Below are 19955 nucleotides of genomic sequence, written 5' to 3'. Positions count from 1 at the left end.
TCTTCAGCACTAATTAAATATTTCATCACAACTATACTATATATATATATATATATATATATATATATATATATATATATATATATATTAAATAAAGCAAAAGCACAAATAGTTTTACTTGATTTTCTTTCTTATTCTGTCAGTGAGAACTAAATGTTTGTAATCTGACAATGTTCTCTTCTTATGTCATCTTTCATAGCTTATGTATGTATGTTGTCTTTTTTTGCTGAACAGTGTTCTTTGACACTGTATATAAAAATAAACATTAAAATATTTATTAAATGTCATCTCCTTGTTATGGTAAAATGTATATGTAGACTAGAGATTGAGAAGTAAATAATACCCTGCACATGAAAAGTACATACTATCAGGCACATGAAAAGTACATAATATCAGGCACATAAGAAGGACATAATATCAGGCACATGAAAAGTACATAATATCAGGCACATGAAAAGTACATAATATCAGGCACATAAGAAGTGCATAATATCAGGCACATGAAAAGTGCATAATATCAGGCACATGAAAAGTACATAATATCAGGCACATGAAAAGTACATAATATCAGGCACATAAGAAGGACATAATATCAGGCACATGAAAAGTACATAATATCAGGCACATGAAAAGTACATAATATCAGGCACATAGGAAGGACATAATATCAGGCACATGAAAAGTACATAATATCAGGCACATGAAAAGTACATAATATCAGGCACATAAGAAGTGCATAATATCAGGCACATGAAAAGTGCATAATATCAGGCACATGAAAAATACATAATATCAGGCACATGAGAAGGGCATAATATCAGGCACATGAAAAGTACATAATATCAGGCACATGAAAAGTACATAATATCAGGCACATGAAAAGTACATAATATCAGGCACATAAGAAGTGCATAATATCAGGCACATAATAAGGACATAATATCAGGCACGTGAGAAGTGCATAATATCAGACACATAATAAGGACATAATATCAGGCACATGAAAATTACATAATATCAGGCACATGAAAAGTACATAATATCAGGCACATAAGAAGTGCATGATATCAGGCACATGAAAAGTACTTAATACCATGCACATAAGAAGGACATAATATCAGGCACATGAAAAGTACATAATATCAGGCACATAAGAAGTGCATAATATCAGGCACGTGAGAAGTGCATAATATCAGGCATGTGAGAAGTGCATAATATCAGACACATAATAAGGACATAATATCAGGCACATGAAAAGTACATAATATCAGGCACGTGAGACGTGCATAATATCAGGCACGTGAGAAGTGCATAATATCAGGCACGTGAGAAGTGCATAATATCAGGCACGTGAGAAGTGCATAATATCAGGCACGTGAAAAGTACATAATACCATGCACATAAGAAGGACATAATATCAGGCACATGAAAAGTACATAATATCAGGCACATGAAAAGTACATAATATCAGGCACATAAGAAGTGCATAATATCAGGCACATAAGAAGTGCATAATATCAGGCACGTGAGAAGTGCATAATATCAGGCATGTGAGAAGTGCATAATATCAGACACATAATAAGGACATAATATCAGGCACATGAAAAGTACATAATATCAGGCACGTGAGACGTGCATAATATCAGGCACGTGAGAAGTGCCTAACATCAGGCACGTGAGAAGTGCATAATATCAGGCACGTGAGAAGTGCATAATATCAGGCACATGAAAAGTACATAATATCAGGCACATAAGAAGGACATAATATCAGGCACATGAAAAGTACATAATATCAGGCACATGAAAAGTACATAATATCAGGCACATAAGAAGTGCATAATATCAGGCACATGAAAAGTGCATAATATCAGGCACGTGAGAAGTGCATAATATCAGACACATAATAAGGACATAATATCAGGCACATGAAAAGTACATAATATCAGGCACATAAGAAGTGCATAATATCAGGCACGTGAGAAGTGCATAATATCAGGCACATGAGAAGTGCATAATATCAGGCACATAAGAAGTGCATAATATCAGGCACATGAAAAGTACATAATACCATGCACATAAGAAGGACATAATATCAGGCACATGAAAAGTACATAATATCAGGCACATAAGAAGTGCATAATATCAGGCACGTGAGAAGTGCATAATATCAGACATGTGAGAAGTGCATAATATCAGACACATAATAAGGACATAATATCAGGCACATGAAAAGTACATAATATCAGGCACATGAAAAGTACATAATATCAGGCACATAATAAGGACATAATATCATGCACATGAAAAGTGTATAATATCAGGCACGTGAGAAGTGCATAATATCAGGCATGTGAGAAGTGCATAATATCAGGCACGTGAGAAATGCATAATATCAGACACATAATAAGGACATAATATCAGACACATAATAAGGACATAATATCAGGCACGTGAGAAGTGCATAATATCAGGCATGTGAGAAGTGTATAATATCAGGCACGTGAGAAGTGCATAATATCAGGCACGTGAGAAATGCATAGTATCAGGCATGTGAGAAGTACATAATATCAGGCACAAGAGAAGTACATAATATCAGGCACATTTTCCCTTCACTGTTTTACTGCCTCAGAAACAGAATGAGCTGATGAAAAAAATTTAATCAGGTAAGGAATTTGTTTATTATTGCTCCTCTAGAAGATATAAAAGTACACCTTTCACTACTTGTATAAGCAATATCATATTGTTAATATAGAAACACCTACATTATCACATCAGCACCTATTTCAACAGAAACATATGAGTTTTAGTTTGTTGTTAGAGCATATGATACATATTTATCTGGTAGTTAGTGTAAACCATTAAAGCTCCAAGCTGACAGTAAGCCATTTCCTGTAGTTCATGTGTGAATACTTCTACCCCCTCTCCCATTTGTTTACTGTGTGACTCTGAGCAAGTCACATACTCACACAGTGCTCCTGATTTGCCCCTGCAATGGGACTCTTCTGTCAAATGGACATACCAAGTCAACAAATGCATGAAAAATATTTCTGGACCTGTCACTTCTAAGCAGACAGGCATAAAACGTAAGTGTGCATTTTTTAGACAATCTAAAGACATCTGCAGTGGCCCTTCAATGTTTATACCAAGCTTAGATGGATCTACTGGTGCCAAAAGACATTACATTTACAATACTTAAGTAGCCTTATACGTCTCCTTATATTCTGTCTGAGGCAAATTTTATGTAGAGAAGACTATGTAAAAACAGTCAAAACATATCTGCATATATTTGCATCCTGTTAAAAATCATAGAATCATAAGATCAAAGGAGTTACAAGGCAAATGACCTATAAGGCCATTTGCACCTTATAAATACCAATCCTTAGCCCTCACTTCTCTTTTTAAGGAGGGCCAGGCTAGTCAAACCAGGTATGAATTTGTGATTGCCCATCCAGTTGTCCAGCTCCTTTTTAAAGGAAAACAGGGTGTCACACTGATTAACATGGAAAGTAAGCTTGTTCCACATAAGGGGGTTGATTCTGTTTTTAGAATCTATCCCTCCACCATGTCTTATTTATTTTTTGGAATAGGTTTAGCTCTGTGGCCCTAGTGAAAGCAGGACTGTTTAATTTAAGAAGGAATAGGAGTACTTGGACAACTGGATCCCTTATACTCTTATAAGGAAGGCATCAATTGTCCCTAAGGATAAGAAAGACATCAATTCTCCCTAAGGAGCTGATATGAAACTATGTACAGAGATAAAGCCTTAACTCTGTATTATTTTTTAGGTCGTTTAAGCCCGTGATCGTTTTGGTTACAGACCCCTGGGGTTTTTCCAATTGCTTGATATGCTTACCGAATTGAATCTCAAAGTGGGGTGTTTTACTCAATAACGGGTCAAATCAGCAAGAGTATAACAATGTGAGAACTTCTTTTCATCTGTGAAAAACACCTTCTGCTATGAGCTATGAAAGGTAAAAGGGCTTTCTAACTACCATTGAAGCGTGATAGTTAAACTTGAGGTAGCTATCCACCCACGTGTCTAGGCCTCTCACAACTTCATCATTTTTGAAGTAGTATGTTATTTTTGCTATGCACTGGAGCTAAAGGTTGCTTATGAAGTGCTGCAATATTGCATGTTTTAGCACTGAGTTAGATCGTATTTATTTATTTATTTTTTTTGTATACCACCTATGGACAAGTTTAGTCTCTTTTTTAATTTCTCCAAATCTTTTGAGTATCTAGCACCATGACAGGAATGGACCCGATTCCTAAGTCAAAGTACAATTAAGTTTCATGAAATTAGTAATGTCTCAGTCTTTAATGTAAGCCTGAAGTGCTCTTCGCAGCACCCACAGTGCACCCAATAATGATTCCTTCTGCAATTCATACAGGGTTACATGTATTGGTAACATATCTAAATATGATCGTAGATTATTTTTTTATGAGACCCATTCCTCCTACTACTATTGGAATTGTCTGAGTATCTTTCTTCCACATTGCTCTTGTTTCTGCCTGCAAATCCTGATATTTTATGACTTTGTGTCTCTCTCTGTACACTGTAGTCACTGTATGTTGCAATTTCACTGATCCAAGCTACTTTTGACTTCTTTTCATGGACCACTATATCCAGTTTTCTAGTATCTAACTTTTGAACTCTTGGGAATAAGTAATTCCATCTGATCATTTTCTGTGATGCTTTGTGGCTCATGTTTCCAGGGTTTTCAACTACTTCAGTATTATAATGTTTGCACAATCCCCAGTGCAACAGTCTTGCCACATTATTATGCCTTTCAGTATGCAGTCCTTCTGCAATTAGTATATGATGACCAACAATGATGTGTGCAACTGTTTCCAATTCTATTTTACAAAAACCTACATTTGTCTGTTTCTCCCACATGTTCAATGGACTTTGTAAACCAACGTGTGCATAGCCCACTATCTTGGGTCGCCAATATTAACCTTTCATCTTTTGGTTTGAATTAGCCTCTCCTTAACCATTCCTGCATTCAATCCTGATCAACATGAGGTTTTTCCAGAAGTTTTCTATACTTGCAACTATATTTATGCATTTTCCACATTTCTTGTCTTCTCATCTGGTCACATTTTATTCTTTCTTTTGTTTTTTGGCACATTCAGTTACTGCCTGATTTTTATCTACTTGTTATTATCCTATTATTCTTATTCTTATTAGTCTTATTATTATTATTATCATTATTATTTTATTTACTTATTTATATCCCGTTGGAGTGACTGTATGTCAGAACAGGACTTGATGATTACTCCCACCAACACAATTACTTGTGATCTATGGAAATACTATGGAAAATAGGGACATTCAGACTACAGGAAATATTAACATTCTTAACTGCAACATTCACAGTTGCTAATAATGCATGGACATGCCATCAGTTATAAATTTATTTCGAGTAAGATTTAAACTACATCTTGCAGAAGCAAGAGTATGAAAGGCATTGCAGATTAAATGTCAGTATTTCTTTTAGCCTGACTAACTTGATTATAGGTTCATAGGTTCATAGGTAGGTACTAGGCTATCTGCCCGAGGGCATCTATAAGCCTAGCCAGAATGTGTTGGCTTTTGCCACCCCTTTAGATTAGTTCCCTGTGCCTCAGTCCAGCAGAGCCATTAGTTCCCTGTGCCTCTGTCCAGCAGAGCCACTGCAGTGATCCCTGGGGTAAAGTTTCTGTTTCCCATCCACTCATCAAGATTTCTCTTGAAGAGTGTTAGTGAGGGGCTCTGCCTAATGTAGATTGAAATCCTGTTCCAAAGCATGGGGAGTCTCTGGGACAGGAACCTATCCCTCCAGCACATCCTATTTATTGTTGTGGTGAGGTTTAGATCCCTATAGCCTGTGGCTCTTGGGGATTTGTTTTTTTTTTAGGTGGAGCATGTCCATCAATTCTGGGTTGGACATGGCCTTGTATGTCAGGCAGAGATCACCTCTGAGTAAGCGGTATGCAACTGAGTACAGCTGGAGTTTCTTCAGTCGGGCTGCATAGGGCATCTGTTGGAGGCCAGTAATCCTCTTGGTGAGGTACTTCTGTGGTATTTCTAGCTGTTGCAGGTGTCTTGTAAAGTACATCCCAAATGGGGCGTTGTACTCTATGATGGGTCTGATGAGTGATGAGCAGAGGGGCACAATAATCTCTTTTGTTCTAGATGCAAACCCTTTTGTGATTAGATGGCCCACATAGAAGGATTTTCTAACCACCTTGGCAATATGATTATTAAAGGAGAGATTATTATCTACTTGGGTCCCCAGATCCCTTATTACATTTTCTGTATTTAGGGGACTACTACGCATGTGGTAGTTTGCAAGTACTTTATTTTTTACAAAGGGGAAGACTATGCACTTTTTCGCATTTAGCTTGAGGCCATGATTTTGACACCAGGTATCCGTCTCAGTGAGACCCTTCTGGAGGATGTCTGTATCAGCTGGAGAGTCAATTATGGCCCCCAGTTTGCAGTTGTCTGTGAACTTGGTCATCCATAGTCCTGTGCTTGCCTGTACCTGTGAGAAGTATATACCGAACAGGAGGTGACTGAGCCCTGGGGGATGCCACTTTAACTGGTTTAGAGTCGGACCTAGAGCCTGCAACTCTCACCGTGTGGGTTCTATCCGTGACCCAATTGGCAACCCATCTCATGATGTAGGGGTTTATGTTCAGGCTGCTGAGCTTGTCTATAGTACCAGAATAAGGAATGCTGTTGAAAGCCTTTGTGAAGTCTAGGTAGGCTGTGTGGACCTCCTTTCCCTCATCTAAAGCCTTGGTAACTGTCTCAAAGAAGTCCACCAGGTTTAGGAGGCATGATCTGCCCTTAACAAAGCCAAACTGGGTAGGGTCCAGTGTTTGAAGGTTCACAGTGTCTCTGTTAATAAATTCCATGATGATGGTCTCCATAGCCTTGCAGACCATGCTAGTCAGGCTTATAGGGCGATAGCTCTCGGGGGTCCATTGTGGCTCCACCTTTATGGAGCAGGATAAATGTTGCTGTGTGCCACTCTATGGGTACACAGACTGTAGAAAGGCTGAGTCTGAACAGTGTGTTTAGGTGAGGGGTTAGTTCATTTTGGAGCTCATGTAAGGCACAGCTTGGGACACCATCTGGTCCCATTAAAGCTGTATTTTTGGCTTCGGATAGGGCTGTTTTAACCTGTGTGTCAGTGATTGCCAGGGCTCTACATTCTTCTGGTATGGTTATGGGCCCTTTAGGGGGTGAGAGGGGGGTGAAGTTTGCACTAAACTTGTCTGCCAGAATGTTGGCAATATCAGTCGGTTCAGTGTATTTTGTGCCATTCTGCACAAACTCAGAGCAGATCTGAGAGTTTCCACTTAGATTCTTGACATAGCTAAAGAACGCTTTGTGGTTATCTTTAGAGTCCTTGGCAATTTTTCTTTCAAAGCTAGCCTTAGATGATTTTATGAGGGATCATAGTTTCTTGCTGATACTGATCAGGGATGTCTTTCCTTCTTGGGATTTCACTCTTTTCTGTACTAGTTTCCTCCTTCTATTGTATAGCTTGTTTATGGCAGGGGCCCACCAGACTGGTTTCCTTTTCTTGGAGGAGTAAGCCTTGGTTTTGCTTGGGATAGCACAATCCATGCATTCTTGCAGCTGCTCATAGAGTGCTTTTGTAAGGGATTTAGCAGCTTGGACAGCATTGTCCATTAGCATGTTGGCTGAGAACCTTTCCATCTCTGTCTTAAGTAACGTGAAGTTTGCTTTTGAAAAGTTTTTCATGGTGGTTTCCTTGATTGGGGGTGGAGGCGGAATGTGGATATCCAGAGTGATTAGTCTATGGTCTGATCTAACCAGTGAGGGTTTGACCTCCGGTGTAGAACACCGGTCGCCCATATTGGAGATGACCAGGTCCAATATGTTGTCACCCCTGGTGGGGGTGCTGACCAGTTGATCCAGGGCATTCGAGTTTATAAATTCTAGGAAGCATTGGGCAAGGGAGTTAGTACTTGAGTAGTTCTCCCAGTTAATGTTTGGGTAATTGAAATCACCCAATATTAGGGCATTTGATAGGACCTTCATATTTTCCAGTGTCTCCAGAAATGCGGAATGGGGGTCCTTGGTCATGGTGGGTGATCTGTAGCAAGCTACAATTTGAATTGCAGTTTTGCCCATTGTTAGTTGCACATGGATGATCTCTGAGGCATTGTGCTGTGCCACTAACCTGGAGGTTTAGGTATCCTTGATGAATATGGATACACCCCCACCTTTTGTGTTTTGGTCCAGGTTCTGTGGCCAAATAGTATGGTATGAGTTATAGCCTGGTAGTGCTGTGGTGCTCTCTGGAGCCTTAAACCAGGTTTCTGTTACTGCACAGATATCGATGTTCTCCATATTGACGAGTGCCTCGAGTGCATGCATTTTGAGGTTTAGACTTCTGCATTGAGTAGCATTACCCTCAGTCTTTGGTTACTTGTGCTATTTACGGTGGTGGGTTTTCTTTTGAGCCTTGTCTAAAGAAGGCACTATGGATGCGGCAAAAGCCTTGGCCAGTATTTGAAAGTGTAAGGGTTTTAGGTGCAAGCCATCTCTTGTGAAGCAATGTGGCTTATCGAGCATGTCATCCCAGGTGGACAGATACTGGATCCCCCTTTAATGACACCAGAAACTTAGCCAATTGTTGAAATTGATCATTTTTTATTTATACTGTGGCATCATTCTTGGTGAGGGCAGGATGCTACAGTATATTACAGAATAACCTGCTTTGGAAACCTATGTCATTACCACCCATAACATTTGGTTTGCCCAAAACACTGAAAACCAACCCATCGGAAGATCCCCCATGCTGTTCACAAAAATGACTGACCACCGGACTTTCAAGCCTACTATTCCTGATATCACCCAAATGCTCAAGAATTCTAAGCTTAACTCTCCGTTTAGTTTGTACAATATACCATTTCTGGGGTGCACAATTGCACCCTATGATATAAATCACCCCAGAAGAATTACAATTAAAGAATTCCGAAGCATTATATCTCACATTATTAATTCTTGTTCCATCAAAATTTCTAACTCTAGCACATACCTTGCATCTCCCACACTGGTAAGTCCCTACCTTTCTATTTCTTGTTATCCTGCTTCTCATATTCAATATTTCCTTTAAGTTCTGAAATCTTCCATAAGAAAAGGTTACTATATTGGGAAACAATTTTCCCACCTTATCATCTCCAACAATGATAGGCCATAATGACAACACTACCTTCCTTAAAATACTAGAAAAATCTGAAAATTTGTTGACAAAAAATATGCTGTCCACGTGTGCATTCCCTCTATTATGCATAAACTGGCCCCTAGTTTCTTCCAAATTAATGGTTGTTTTATATCCATGCCTTTTTCTCATTGGTCCCCCTATTCCTAATTCATGTTCAACCTGTTCTCTAGCTTGGTTATTGGAAATGGAATCTAGATTCATTATAAATTACAACACTCTTTTTCCAAATGGGATGAATTTAGACATATAAAATCATAAATTCATAATATGTGTAATACAAACGTTTTATTTAAGAAACTTTAAGATAGATATGTTTAGTAATGTATGTGGTTTAAGAAAAGTTTTTATGGTTTAGGAAGCATTTGTTGCTTTAAGAAATTAATTATTTAATTGATTTTTTGAAGTAAATTAATCATATAAATGTTTGGATGATTTATAAGTGACTGTATTTTGCATTAAATTTATTCCATGAGAAGGCGAAGGCCGAGGTACCAGAATTCATTAAATGGATTTATTCACTACAGTCCAGCTGCTACTTTTGTTCATCAACCTGGTTGTTCAGGGTCATACCGGCCTGGGCTACATGATCAGAGAGCTCTTCCATGTCTCATTTCATGTAGTCCAGGGAAGTACGTCTCAGGTCATTCACACCAACATGGACAATGACAGAGTCATATTTTTACTTGTTCTGGAGCGACCTGAGTTCTTGTGTTATGTGGTAGATCCTGGCGCCCGACAGGCAGCTAAGTGTAACCTTCTTCTTCTCCAGCCTAGTTAGTGGGCCATCAGTGTGCCTGACTATAGAGTCACCTATTACTAGTGTGTTAGGTATGTTATTTTGCCTTAAGGGCTGTGATTGCGTGGCACACTTATTATGTGAAGTATGTGTTTCATGGTTTGTGATGGGGTGTGGAGGTTGCTTGGGTGTCTGCTTTGGATGGCTCTGTTGCTTTTGCAGTGTCTTTTTATTATATTGTGATATGGTGATATTATTATTATCATAAATGTTTTGAAATATAAACCTGTTAAGCAGAAACAGTTAAGCCATCAAGTCTTACAATACCTACTTCTTACTTAGGTTTATTTTCTTTTTTTATTAAAAAAAATCTCAAATTTTCCCTCTTTTATCCATAAACATACGTTTTCTATCACCTGCTTTCTCTGTCAACTTCCCCTCTGCTTCTGATTACTGATGTACATGATTTTGCCTGTAAGAACTAAGATTTGATATACAGTACCTCTATACTCTTTTTTTAAACTCTGAGTTAATTGTCATTACTTCCCCTCTATATGGTGAATTCCTTATGTATTGGAGATATATGAAAGACTTTAACATTTGGTTTTATTGTCTTTTTTGTAAATAACACCTTTAAACTCTCGTGTTACAATTGCGAATCCAAGCATTATAATGCACGTTATATTACATCATGCATACTGTATTGTTTGTAAACATTTTTATGGTGTATGTAATACTTTGTGGAGCTTTTCTTCCCGGGCTTCTGCTAAAAAGGGGCACAGGCTCAGTCAGACATTCCCAGTCAACAAATGTCAAATAAATAAATAATACATGTTATTATTGGTCTCTCAGGAATATACAGAGCCCCAGCTATTTTCTAATACCAGTATGTATGAATTCCTCAATTCAAATAGCTCAGCTGGTAGAGAATTAGACTATTAAACCAAGCTTCATTTTGTGCATTAACTTTTACATTTATTGGTCATATCTAAGATCATGTGATTTGTAGGATGCAATTTTTAATTTGTAGCTGAGATTCAAGCTGCTCCAGGAAATAGTTTCTTATGTTTATTCAGATAATAATAATAAAACAGTCTGTTACTAAGAGTTTATTAATGTTTGAAATTATAGTAAATGTCTGAATGTGTATTTTTAACAGATTATAAATACCTAGGGCCTGGCTTATCTTTTTAGAATGTATTCCATTCTTGATATCACATGGTCAGAAAATATACTGCCTTGCGGCAAGGACTGCAAGGGATAAAACTGAAGGACAGATAATTTATTCAATAAAAAATATCATAATAAAAAATGTTTATAAATGGTAAGGGCAAAACAAAGAGAACTACAACTTGCAAAATATTTTGTTTGTTTATTTTACTTTTGTTTATTGATTTGTTTATCCTGAAATATACATAACTGATTTAATAACTCAAGTATTTACTGAGTGCATGCACAGTACAATTCATAACTAAGGTAGCTTAATAAAAATTAATATAAGGTCACAGACAACATGTATTTTTCAGTGATGTTCTCGAAACAGTGCTCGAGCCAGTTGAATCTGTACTACATTCTCCAGTAACTGCAACGTGATGTTCAGTTCATCACTTGTAGCTTGAATGCATTATATGATATTATTTGCAAATAAAATATTTTATTTTAAAATAATTCTTACCTGTGCTTTGGTTCTTTGAGGCCACATTTGATGTTTTGTCACCTGTACTAATGGTGAAGATGGAAGATGATGTTGTAGCTGAAGTGACTGCTGTTTAATAGTAAATTAAATATATAAATGTTCCCAAAATATCACAATGAATCAATAATATATTAAATGTTTCTAAAATAGTTTTCAAAATGTTAAAGTTAATGAGAAAATGCTGCATGCAACATAAAATAATAATGATTGTGTCTGGATGTTACAGAGATAGTTTACCTTTGAAACCATGAATCACAGTGGTTCAAGTGCTCATATGAGCAACTCAAAACCACAAAACTGGACATGTTGATGAACCTTAATGTTCCAAAAAAAGCAAATCAAAAGGCAGATTTGCTGTTTTTCGAACATTAATGTCGAAAAAAAAAGTGCAAGCCCCCCCCTGCTCCCCCCACCATCTCGACTTTATTATTCTAACTCCAAGATCGCACTACAGTGGGGATAGGAACCATTTCCCGATCCCCACTTTAGTGCAATCCGCCCTAGAATGTCAAATGTGCAATGAGCAAAACCCACTGTGCATTCGCTCATTGCACATTCGAACATTTTTCCGTTCGGCGTTTGCAAACTTTGCTAACTGACTTTTGAATATTTGCAGTTTGCCCTTGTGCAATATGCACATGTAAAGGTAAACCAAACAGAGACACTTATACCATAAAGGAATATGCAGGAAATCTGTAAGGGAAAGAGAAGTAATAAGGGAAACCTCTTCACCGATCTGAGGGGCTGGGGTTGAGGAATGTGTCCTGTGATGCATCCTCCCCTACAATCTGACTGGAAATAGATCAAATAATCTGCTTACAATGGTATGAGGTTACTGGGCACATAATAAATCACAGAAGCAGGCAACAAGTCCTCTAACTGGCCTACTTGGAATATTATGGCATGTGCAGGGAATCATATGATGGCTATTTAAATGGCAGCCACATCATTGCCATACTTAGTGCTAGCACATTATTAGCACCTATTGGTGATAGGATATTCAACAAATGAACACCAGAAAAAATGGCCTGATGCATTTCTTAAATCTGTTTCTGTTTTAAAAATGATGAACCCTCAGCTGGCCATGACACATATCTATAGTAGATTACATATTTTCTTATCTGTTAACTGTTAATAAATGCTATGAAATGCTGAAGCCTAACTTCATAATTGCTGTTCCCCTCCCTCCTGTAAGACAACAAGACTATAAACCGGAAAATATATTCAGTCTGGGAGACTACAGCTGCATGTGATTTTTAGTGAGAAATTGTTTGCAAAAGCACTCATCATTGATACAGATTGATGATATTATATAATAATATCTAAGCTATAAAGGCAGTAACACCTATAAATAGTAAACAATCATCCATTTATCAGTGTCTAATATTTTGTGCAATAGTATATGGATGGTAATACAAAAGTCTGTAACAGTGTGAAAATAAAAATATTTTCATGCTGCGATGGGAAATATCATCTATTAATTGCTGTGATAATTAAAATAATTTGGTACACCAAAGACTCAGGGTTGTTACATTATTGGCTGTTAAACATTTATTTAATTGATTGCCAAAATAAATGCAACTCTTATGATTAATAAAAGCATGACAAAACTGTTCAGTATGCTATTTTATGGCAAAGTTTCATGTAGTAAAGTACTAAAAATTTTATCACCTGGCTGGAAATATTATCCATTTCCCATATAATTCTGCAAAGGGATGTTTAGCCTACCAGCCTAAAAAAAGCTGTCTTGTGGAGTCATGAGATGCTCCAAAACAGTAAAGCCATTAAATGGATGAGGATGCATTTGCCAGACTACTTACATCTCAGGCTTTCAATATATTCCCTTATAAACCTACTTCATTAGCAAAAATAGCTATTCAATCTCATCTCCTGGCATATAAGTTATCCGTAAACAATTTTCAGTAGAATTCTTAAATATTCATCACTCCTAACGGTATGTCCTACAAACTTTGTACTCAGAATTTCACCTTAAAAATGCTAGTTGTTAATGTTGCAAATTTGAATTAATAGAATATATTTGAAATGCAATAGAGATAAAAACACACCTTAACATATTTAATCCTCAGTTTTATATAATCACCTGTAGACTGAAAGTAATTTTTCAAAAATGTATTGCAATGAAGTTTTGTTCTTACAAAATATTATGAAGAATATATAGAGCACTAAGCACAGGAAAATGATCAGGTAGGGAAGGTGTGACACAGGACACAGCTCAGGTACAGAACATATCTCATGTGAAGGTCCTGCAGTACAGGACACAGCTTAGGTAGGGGAACTGGACCTAGCTATGGTGACAACAGTGCAGAACAGTACAAGACACAGCTTAGGTAGGGGAATTGCAGGACAGAACACAGCTAAGGTGACAACAGTGCAGAACAGGGCTAAGCTCAAGTAGGGAAGATGCAACACAGGACACAGACCAGGTGAGGATACTGTAGTACAGGACATAACTCGTGTGAAAGTTCTGCAGTACAAGACACAGCTTAGGTAGGGGAACTGGACACAGCTAAGGTCACAACAGTGCAGAACAGGACTAAGCACAAGTGGGGAAGATGCAACACAGGACACAGACCAGGTGAGGATACTGTAGTACAGGACATAACTCGTGTGAAGGTCCTGCAGTACAAGACGCAGCTTAGGTAGGGAAACTGCAGGACAGGACAGGACACAGCTGGGATGAGGACACTGCAGGGCAAGACACAGCTAAGGTAAAGACACTGCAGGATAGGACATAGCTGAGGTGAGGACAGTGCAGGACAGGATAAAGCCCAGGTAGGGAATATATAACATAAGACACAGGACACAGCTCAGGTAATGGTACTGTAGTACATGGCACAACTTGTGTGAGGATCACGCAAGACAGGACATACCTCAGGTGGGACACTGCAGGATAGGGCAAAGCCCAGGTGAGGGGAAGTGCAAGACAGGAAACAGCTCCAAACAACACATAGCTCAGGTGGGGCTATGCCTGGCAACAATAATTTGTAGGATACTGAGCTTAAGACATAGCTCAGGTGGGGCAATATAGGACAGGACACAATTCAGGACATTGTACTACAGGACAAAGCACACGTAAGAGCAATGTAGAGTAGGACATGACAAAGCTCATCCTTCACTTCATGTCTTCTTCTCACATTCTTTTATCATATGCCTAACCCTGCTACTTTTTTGCACTGTTTATATATTATTTATTACAGTTTAATAGTCTGCATATTATATATTGCAATTACACTGCTGATGTCTCTTAGTATCCTAGTGTTACAATTTAGTTTGAGTACAGCTTCAGATTTAGTTTTTACTTCACTATGCTATGTCCATTTAGAATGCAAAACAATTCACACTTTATGTTAACCTGAACTTATTGTTATCGTGAATTAGATTATTAAATGCTCAGACTATTTTATTACTAGTTTGTATTAGAGCTTAGCAACAATCAAACTGCTTTAAAATAATTAAGTACAAAAGGATTAGTCTTTCAAAGACTGTCATAAAATATTTACCCTTCATTTTCATTGTTTGACTGTGGCAAATAATACATTATATTATGATATGATAACTCTTGTCTCCAGCCTAGATTTTAGCTGAAAATTGTACATTATAGGTCAGTTTTCTTAACTAGTTAAACAGATAAACAAACTTTATATAAATATAAATAAAACTTAGATAGTAGTAATTTGATGAAACATACATTTGCAGAGTAAAAATGTATGCTTCCAATCCATGATCAGGGTTTACCCCCACCTGGGGAGATAGCAACATACAGGGCTGTTAAAGTTGATAGTAAAAAAAAAAAAGAAAAAAACTTTTGATGCAGAATTAAGAAGCCAGAATAAGCTTATAACTGTACATTGAATTTGAAATAGAAAAAATATATACTTTTCATAGACAAAGCTCTAATGAGTTATCTCAGTCTTTGTCTGGCCATTGTTTGTGTCCACTTGCTGTCTGGGTTACCACTGAAATATTTTATGGGAAGAGGAAATTGCAAACATAAGGAATTAGCTGTTTGGTGAACAATTCTATACTCTTATCACAATTTGTAACAGTTTCTGTATACTTGTTAATCTTGTAAGCCCTATGAAAGCATAAATCCATTTGTACCCAAGTTGAACCCTTCTGAGCAATTTTAGAACATATTTCACTGAACATACTATAACAGACTTTTCAACACTTGAGAAGGATGTTGTGGTTTTAACAGCTGAGGAATTTAACCTGAAAGAAGAATTTTCACTTTTGAATAATTTATAAATTGTCTGACACAGTCACACATACACTCCTGTCACAAGTTCACAATAGTCACTTAGTGGCAGTCTTTTTATTTTACCAGCTTTTGATATCAGATATCAGTGTGCCAAAGGTTCTTTAATAACTGTTAAATGTTGACACTGAAAGAAGGCATTTAATTGTAAGAAAATAAAGCAAAATGTTACTGGGGTTTCTGCTTTGCTCTGCATTATGTGTAACCCTCACTGTGCTACACATACATACATACATACATGTATACATACATACATACATACATACAATACATACATACATATATACATACATACATACATATATACATACATATATACATACATACATACATATATACATACATACATACATACATATATACATACATGCATACATATACACATACATACATACATACATACATATATACATACATACATACATACACACATACATGCACACATACAAATATACATACATACATACATACATATATACATACATACATATATACATACATACATACATATATACATACAATACATACATACAATACATACATACATACATATATACATACATATATACATACATACAATACATACATACATACATATATACATACATGCATACATACATACATTGTGCAATTCATATGTGTATGTATCTTTGAATGCTGCAGGTAAGTGCTGCTGTGATAAGAACAAGATATACAACTACACTGAGTAACTAACAACTGAAGCTTCTTAACTGCTGCATGCAAACAAAAAGAAAGAAACAGTAACAGTAGGTCCCTGAAAGTAACTTGTCATCCTTTACACCACAGAATACTTCTAGAGTAAGGATACCTGGTTAGCGTAACATTTTTAGCAATGTTATTAGTATATATGAAAAATAAAAAAACAGAGCTTGTAGTAAGTAACGATGTGTACAGCTCCAGAAGTCTTGTAAGAAGGTAGAGCAAAAAATATTCATCACCTTAAAGAAAATAAACCCACATTATTATAAATAAGAGTAGATTTACTAGTTTGAGTTGTATAGGAATAAAAGATTCATGTTGCTACACTGAAGCCCCTGTTAACACAGTCATCAAAAATCAAATAATGTAATGAATGGATAAGGCACTGAAATAAATTGCTGAAAGTCACTTTCAATGAACATCCCCCTTCTCCATGTGGAGGGAGCGTGCCTTCCCCCAACTTATATAAACCATCTCCACTGTCATACAACAGTGGAGGAAGGGCAAGAGCATACCCTTGCTGAAAGTGTCTTTTATTAATAAAGCCATAACACTGTTGTTGATTAGACTAGCACAACTAAGAAGAAACACATGTTCCCTTTAATTAAAAATATATTACATTACAGGGAAACCACTTTCAATGTATACAAAACAGCAGTATTGAAAAATACATTTATCTAACTTTGCAATCATACAGTAAAACATTTAGGGATTATTTCTTTAAAAGGAAACTGCATACCAATTTAACCCTTATGAGTGATAATAGAGGCATTTGCTGTATCCTTTGTTGAGCAGATGATTGACAGATCTTGAAAAGGCATAATGCTAGCAATCCTTAAGCAGACAAAGTTTTCCACTATCTGACAGAACTTTGTCCTTGAGACCCTTATGAAAATCATGGCTGGATGTCCAGCTGAACGTGAAAGGTTAAATGGATACCTCGTAACACAAACTGGTAAACATCTGGGACCAAGTTTAATACTGTTTTGTTCATAAACAATTTGAAAGCGAATGTCTTCCTGAAGTCCATAAACAGGCGACAATTATATCATTATACAAGGTAGGTAATTATTCTAGGCCAGGAAGCTAAAGATTAATAATTTCACTTGTATATTGGGTAAAGAATATAAAGAACTACAGACATTTTTTTTTCCTTTTGATATAGCAAGCAGGGATTTAAACCAACATAGATTTGGTCTGGGAAGACCTTGTGGTACAAACTTCATGATCATTTACAGGACTGTAGTATAATTTTTGTACAATAAGATAACGACTAATATAATATAACTTCTGGCAAAAACTTTCTATTTATTCTATATGCAGCTATATTTCAATTAAAGGAAGCCTGGAACTTAACATATTGTAAACTAAATCCAAAAATAGTTAAATGGCAGAGAATCCTGTATTAAGGTCAAAGGTGGTATCTCAAAATATTTTTCAATAGGCAGAAGTGGTCCTCATGGATCTGTCTTAGGACTCATGCTATTAAACCTAGTTATGACTGCAGTGTCAAAATCAACTCTTTGGAGGGCTCATAGGTTTGCAGAAAATGTCAAGTTAGGCACTCTGGTGGCTTCAGCCAAAGACCAGGAAGTTGCATAAATATATAGATGTGTGCTAAGTATGGGCAGAACAAATGATATTCAGCTTAAAGGCAGCAAAGTCGTTGTGGTTTATACAGATCAAAATGTTACTGGCTACTCATATAGTATATATGGAAATTTACTTAAAAATATAGAGATATAAGAAGACTCAGAAGTAATACTTAAGAATATGTTAAGAACAATTACTGACAAAAATCCAATTTAATGAAACAGCACCTTGGACACTCTAGCGCCTCAGCTCACAGCCTTCAAGGAGTAATACACACCACAAAATTTACAAAGCTTATATAATCTATTCAATGAATAAAATAAGTCAATTATTCAATTACACAATTAATGCTTCCAATTAATCTCCAAATTTAAACCCACAGGTATCATTGCATTAAATTTTAAAATATAAACAAATTCTTTATAAAGAAGTTTATCCTTAATAATATAACCAAGCACATACTTTCAAAAGTAATTAGCAAGTAATTCAAATAATCAACTAGTAATTAGCAAGCAACAATTAAATAATGTATTTTTTTATCAAAAACATGGATAAAAGTCATTTAAAGTGTTATTAGATTGAATGAAGCCAACAAAAGCACTTTTAATTGAAACAGCACCAAAATTATCAAGTGTTATAAGGTAGAGTATACCAGAAATATAGAACTTGCTCACATAAACAGAGGAATTTTGTTAAAGACAAGTCAGTACTTGGTAGTGTGTCTGAGGTGAAGAGCTGAAGCACACCTTATCCATTCATGTAACATGCATGTGAAAGAATATTTAATCAGACATCACCATACAGTTTGGAGCAGGAAACACCAATAAATATACCCATCCAGTTGACTTCAGTGCACAGTGCTTCAGTCTGCTCATTTCTGTGATATAGCTCAGTAATAAATATGAGGATATGAGTAAATTGTACCAAAAATAAGTGAAACAAAACTTTACACATAATGTGCTATTCCAAAATAGAAATATAATTGATTGCTGTGAGAATAGAGTGAGATATGAATATTAACCTACCGTGAGTGTCTTTCTTAGAAATGCTTAGGGGGCCCAACCCACAGTTTACAATAGAGTACAACAGAAATTCAAATTTCAAAATAGAAAAATGAAGTGATGTAAACTACAGTGTTAAAGATATTAGTAAGTGAAGACTGAACAAATATGCAATATTAATACATTCAAACAAAAAGCAACAAACTGAGACTCTCACCAAAAAAAAAAAAAAACACAAAACATAATGGTGCAGACAAGAAGTAGAAGGTTTCCAAACCAGTTTTAATGCTCATGACCTTAATGTAAATATGTGGATACTAGTAGTTCATTTACAGTTAGAAATAAAGTGTATAATATTAAGGATAAGTATAATTGTAAGTCCGAGGTAGTTATATATTTGGCCAAATGCCAGGTATGTTAAAGTTTTTAGATAGGTAAAATGAAAAGAAAATTCCGAGAACACATGTATGAACACCAATATAGTACTGGTAAGATGAATTTGCACAACGATTTAGTGAAACATGTTTCTCTGAACCTTGGTCATTGGTTTAAATATAAGGTTATTGACCAAGTGGTTAAGGAACTAAGGGGTGTCCCCTGGCCATTAAAGTTAGAGAAAAGTGAACTTTTGTGGCAATTGAGGTTGAATGCCTACAGTTTTCCTGTACTTAATGATTAT

The 19955-nt window shown here is 36.3% G+C and overlaps 1 protein-coding gene across 1 annotated transcript in view; it reads right to left on the bottom strand.

Annotated features, from left to right (window-relative positions):
* The window catches only part of LOC122801342 (fibrillin-2-like), a 662974-nt gene that overhangs the window by 600707 nt on the left and 42312 nt on the right, over positions 1–19955 (bottom strand). Inside the window, exon 5 of the mRNA XM_044070882.1 lies at positions 11663–11752. Coding sequence (XP_043926817.1) covers positions 11663–11752 — 90 coding nt within the window. The remainder of the gene's footprint in view (positions 1–11662; positions 11753–19955) is intronic.

Source organism: Protopterus annectens, chromosome 4.part1 (assembly GCF_019279795.1).
Source record: "Protopterus annectens isolate FY-2018-M chromosome 4.part1, PAN1.0, whole genome shotgun sequence".
Classification (NCBI taxonomy): Eukaryota; Metazoa; Chordata; order Ceratodontiformes; family Protopteridae; genus Protopterus; species Protopterus annectens.
This window is presented reverse-complemented; position numbering and strand designations above follow the sequence as displayed.